Genomic DNA, 5,492 nt, shown 5'->3' with positions numbered 1-5,492 from the left:
CTCCTCCAAATTCTGTGCATCCAAAGCATCCATCACCTGACACCTCCACAATCCAAAATTGATCTTGCCATCGAACTTCGGAACATCAATCTTCGTGTTATTGATGCTCAGACTCTGTATCGCCTTTGTTAGAGACGAACCTGACGTGCTTGCATCTCCCATGTTGTCGATCTAGCTCTGATACCAATTGTTGTGCGCGGCGGAAGCTTTCTAGGGCAACACGAACAATAACTCGAACTAAACCACAAACAATATGCAAACCACAATCACAGCAAGAACACACAATTTACGTGGTTCGGCAAGTTGCCTACGTCCACGGGGCAAGGAGGGGGGAGTTCTTTCTACTAGAAATCAAGAGAATACAAATAGGGTTACAAATCTCTCAGACCAAACCCTAAAACAAAGCTCTAGATCTCTCAAAGCTCTCTCACAATTGGATGCAATGATTCTCTCTCTTTGGCTGCTCAAATTCGTCCAACCTCTACCCTAAACAAACAGGTTTAGGTATATATAGAACTTACAAAACGAATCGGGTCGAAAACCTGAAAGCCCAGCCCAAAACAGCGTCGGTCGACCGGACCGGTCGACCGCGATCAATTCCGGTCGACCGGCCCGGTCGACCGACCAGCTCTCAGTAGAAAACCCAAACTCCAGAGAACCCCTCGGTCGACCGCACCGGTCGACCGACCACCTTCCTGACGCACAGTAAGCTTTGTGCACGAATGCGGTCGACCGGACCGGTCGACCGCCGCCTGATTGATGGCGTTCGAGCGTGGCTATGGACGATGGTGGGCTGTACTGGAGCCCGTTTTGCTCTTCCTTCGTACCGGCGTAAGCCATTGATCACTTTCCTCAGCTGCAAGTGGTTCCTTTCTGCATATGAGTCCATCAGCGCGAGGAGCCTCTCAGAGTTGCAGTCCGAGTATGCGGTCCGGGCTGCTATGATGGCTGGTCGCAGAGCTGAGCTTGCTCAGAAGCGGAGAAAAGGGCATGCCAAATCTCTTGTCTCAGACGAAGAAGAACTTCTCCCTGCGGGTGATGATGACGAGAACTCCGAGGACGAGTATGCGGACGTGGATACCGGCAGAGGGGACTTCGATACTGGTTTGTCCTATCTCTTTTAATTTTCATTTTCCATAAATGACAGCTCTTTTTCATTGAAATGGCTATTGTCATTTTAGGTAGGACAGCCGGTGATCATGAGCCCTCAGCTCCTACACACGTTGAAACGTGTGATAGGCCTGCGCATGTTCGACCCTATGGTCCTCGGAGGGTTGGTGCCCCGAAGAGGAAGAAGACTGCCCATAAGTCCCATGACGGTCAGCGTCCCTGTGGAGTGGACTTAGGGAGCACCGCCGATGGAGGGGGAGGTAACATTCAATTGCTCTTGCTTCAAGGTTGTTTACCTTTTGGGGATTTGTGACCATGTTTTGTGCTTCAGGTTTCTTCGAGGAGGGCGAACTCCCACCGGGTTCGGCGTCCCCTGGCGTTGACAACATGGATTGCTTTGTGCAACAAATGTGCGACGCTTTTCACGATGGGTCTTTGGGCATCGACCTTAACATCGATCTTGAGCAGATAAATAATGTTGAGCCCACAATCCCTTATTCAGGTATATCCGCATCCAATGTCATTTTCCTTATGTAAGGTGAAGGAAGATTTCTCGTTTGAGCTTTCCTCATCCTTCAACATTTGGGTTACCCTGCAGATGTTGCGATGGAGGGGCCAAGCTTCTCGAAGCCGGATGCCGGCTTATTAGCTGACATGCTGGCTGAGCAGACTTCCAGAGGGACCGAGAGACCATTCTTCGGGAACGATTCATCTACCGGTATATATCTGATTTTCTCCCTCTTGCCCGATATTTCATATGACTAATGAATGATTGATTATCGCAGCGTCTACCATTGGAGTTAGCCCGGTATCTATCCCTGGCATATCCAGTTTGCCTCAGAGCGACGGGCTTGCAGGTATGTATACGATTCAGGGATATTGTACTTTCCTATGTTTATCTGTCTTTTGACTAATGAGTGCAATCATAGGACCAGCCGCTAGGACTGATTCTCATATGACTCCTGGCATCCCTCAAATGCCCGCGGATAATGGATCTACAGGTATGCAGATCCCAATTCTTCTTATTCGTCTAAATTTTCATTTTGACTAATAAGAGAGTGTCATCATAGGACCAGCAGCTTGGGCCGATACTCTTATGACTCTTGGCATTCCGGCTGCATCTGAGGACATGGGGATTGCAGGTATTCATACGACCTTCTTATCCCGATTCTCCTTATTTGTCCAAATTTCCATTTGGTTAACATAGGAATGTCACTGTAGGACCAGGCGTTCAGCCTGATACTGCTACAGTCCCCGGGGTTGAAAGTCTTCATAGCAGTGGTGCCTCCCCGTCTTTGCCGAGTGGTGCGAGCAATGCGCCTGCAGGGGCTGATGTACCCTCTTCTGCTGCTGTCTCAGAGCCTGTCGGATCTCAACCCGAGGGGACGTCTGTTGGTGTCGGTATGTTCAGAACTTGCCTTTTGACTTTCCTTTTCATATTCGATAGTTCACTGAGCTTCCAAGTTGTTGCTTGTAGGATCTCGATCTTCTTTGCACGAGCGTGTCCGTAGCCTTTTGGCCGATACTGATCCTGACGGAGAGGCTTTCCGTACGGACCTCAGCTTCTTCACCGCCTGGTATAATGGCTTGATCGAGAAGCTTCTCCACCGAGGAGGCGGCTTCGATCAGTTCCGGCGTTCCTTCTCTCGCCACATGACGATGATGAGGGAAGAAGGATACCCGGAACTGGCTGATTCCTTCACTGCTGATTTCGCTGCCCTGGAGTCAGAGATACGAGAGTTGAAGGAACTGGAGGTTACCGGGGCTTCTTCTTTCGTATCCTCTGAGTTAGAGCATAGGATGGAGCAGTGGCGTGAACTGAGATCTTCCGTCGGGCGTGAGCTTCAGTCACGCGAGAGCTCCCTTGCGCATCTAATGGCTAACATGGCGAGGATGGATAGGGAGAAAGCTGAGTTACTCCGTTCCTTGGACTCGAATCGCGAGGAAGCGACTAGGTTGAAGGAGGCCTTGAAGCGTGCCGAGGAATCCGCCGTTCTTATCGCAGATGACTTGATCGGACTAGAGCGTTCTCGTGACCGGGTACTCGAGGAGTTCGGATCCACTCAGGAGGGATTGATGAAGTTGAAGAGTGAAGCTGCGGAGATCTTGAGCTGTTCTGAGGAATCTGCCCGAGCAGATCTGCAGGCGGGACTTGAGCAGAGTTATGCAGATAGACTTTTTAGCTTAAAGTCTCATATTCTTAGCCGTCAGTTGCCTTCGGGCTAATGAGCTCTTTGTTGTATGCTTTTTGACTTGACCTATTAATAGAAACTCCGCATTTGCTTCTTTCTTGTGATTTGTCTGTATTTCTTCTGAATGACAGATTTTATGGGATTTTTGGCAAACCCCCAGCCATCAACGGGTTTGATATGCCTTTACCGATCACCGTTTGAATCGGGCTAGCATGTGGATTGTCTAGATCCGTTCCACACGTAACGTTGTGCTAAGAAAATTGCTTTTCTTAGACTTGATGCTATGACTTTGAATACATAGACTTCGTCTTTCTTACGGGAATAGACTACCCGGCAACGCGTGTTAGGCGTTGACTTTGGGGTTTTTGGCAAACCCCCAGCCTTCAACGGGTTTGATACGCCTTTACCGATTACCGTTCGAATCGGGCTAGCATGCGGATTGTCGAAATCCGTTCCGCATGTAACGTTGTGCTAAAGGAATGAACTCCCTTAGACTTAATGCTACGACTTCGAATACGTAGACTTTGCCCTTGTCACGGGAATAGGCTACCCGGCAACACGTGTTAGGAGTTGACTTATCCCTACTTAGGATTCGGGATAAAATTCCCCATGCACCAAGTGCGCGGATTGGAAGTTGAAAGTTGTGTCAAAATAGGAGAGGAAGAATTTTATATTCTATCTCCCGCTGGAAAGGAAACTCGAGGTAGGAGGAAATCCCACCCCCAGAATCCGGAAGGATGAACTGGGAGCGGGATCTCCACTCCGAGCATCCGGGATGATGAACTGGGAGTGGGATCTCCACTCCGAGCATCGGAAAGATCCGAGGAGAGGAAGAATTTTATATTCTATCTCCCGGTGCTGAAGAGGAAGAATTTTATATTCTATCTACAGCTGGAAAGGAAACTCGAGGTGGGATCTCCACCCCCAGAATCCTGCAGGATGAAACTAAGAGTGGGATCTCCACTCCGAGAATCGTAACAATTCGGATAACCCTAACTGTCGGAAGGTTTGATTACCTGAATTTGGAAGTGGACCTCTCGTTCATTGGGGGAATCGAGAGGAGATTTTGACTGTGGCCCTAACTGTACGAATCTATCTCCCGGTGCTAAAGAGGAAGAATTTTATATTCTATCTTCAGCTGGAAAAGAAACTCGAGGTGGGATTCCCCACCCCCAGTATCTGGAAGGATGAACTGGGAGTGGGATCTCCACTCCGAGCATCGGAAAGGTCCGAGGAGAGGAAGAATTTTATATTCTATCTCCCGGTGCTAAAGAGGAAGAATTTTATATTCTATCTTCAGCTGGAAAAGAAACTCGAGGTGGGATTCCCCACCCCCAGTATCTGGAAGGATGAACTGGGAGTGGGATCTCCACTCCGAGCATCGGAAAGGTCCGAGGAGAGGAAGAATTTTATATTCTATCTCCCGGTGGAAAAGAAACGAGAGAGGAAGAATTTTATATTCTATCTCCCGTTGCCGAAGAGGAAGAATTTTATATTCTATCTTCAGGCGGAAAGGAAACTCGAGGTGGGATCTCCACCCCCAGAATCCTGCAGGATGAAACTAAGAGTGGGATCTCCACTCCGAGAATCGGAAAAGTTCGAACGACACTACCTTTTATAGGATTGGTCATTTGAACCCAAAGAACCCCTCATTTATTGAGGAGAAGACCCGATTTCAACCCTAACTTTTATAGGTTTGGTGGAAAAAAGGGGAAAAAGGTGGATTTTCGTTTATCGAAAAGGAGTGACTCGACTTTAGTCTTGACCGTGTGTAGGCTTGACTAAGCGAGATTGGAAACAATCCTAACTTTTATAGGTTTGACTGTTTCAAGTGGACCTCTCGTTCATGGAAGGAATCGAGAGGGGATTTTGGCTTTGGTCCTAACTGTAGGAAGGTTTGACCAAACTGGAGTTTGAGATACGCCAATGACTGGCAGATGGAAATGTTGGTGGGTCTACTGTCGTTTGATTTGATCAGTGGATGGTTTGGTGAGGAAAGATTAACCTATCAGAGGATTAGATCTCATCTCACAAAAGTAACTCATAAGAGTTGGAAAATTTTGATGAGAATAAGAAGAGACATTCTGACCTTAAGAGTTCGAACGCAGATTTCTTACTCGTTGATTCCACAATGACCGGGTTATCCCTAAGAATACCCGTGTGGTATTCTTCCGGGAACTTCCCGATGCA

At 48.1% G+C, this 5,492-nt stretch overlaps 1 protein-coding gene and 2 long non-coding RNA genes across 3 annotated transcripts in view; all 3 read left to right on the top strand.

Annotated features, from left to right (window-relative positions):
- LOC109847223 lies at window positions 1,229–1,740 on the top strand. The gene is made up of 3 exons (XR_002248612.1): window positions 1,229–1,370; window positions 1,442–1,612; window positions 1,709–1,740. It is a non-coding gene; the product is annotated as an uncharacterized LOC109847223 (long non-coding RNA).
- LOC109848583 lies at window positions 1,790–2,218 on the top strand. The gene is made up of 4 exons (XR_002248843.1): window positions 1,790–1,828; window positions 1,896–1,967; window positions 2,040–2,111; window positions 2,181–2,218. It is a non-coding gene; the product is annotated as an uncharacterized LOC109848583 (long non-coding RNA).
- LOC109847799 (sec-independent protein translocase protein TATA, chloroplastic-like) overlaps window positions 2,240–5,492 on the top strand; it is a 14,319-nt gene continuing 11,066 nt past the window's right edge. The window contains exons 1-2 of the mRNA XM_020417038.1: window positions 2,240–2,252; window positions 2,332–2,511. Of these exons, the coding sequence (XP_020272627.1) occupies window positions 2,240–2,252; window positions 2,332–2,511 (193 nt within the window). The remainder of the gene's footprint in view (window positions 2,253–2,331; window positions 2,512–5,492) is intronic.

This window comes from Asparagus officinalis, chromosome 7 (genome assembly GCF_001876935.1).
Source record: "Asparagus officinalis chromosome 7, Aspof.V1, whole genome shotgun sequence".
In the NCBI taxonomy this organism is placed as follows: Eukaryota; Viridiplantae; Streptophyta; class Magnoliopsida; order Asparagales; family Asparagaceae; genus Asparagus; species Asparagus officinalis.
This window is presented reverse-complemented; position numbering and strand designations above follow the sequence as displayed.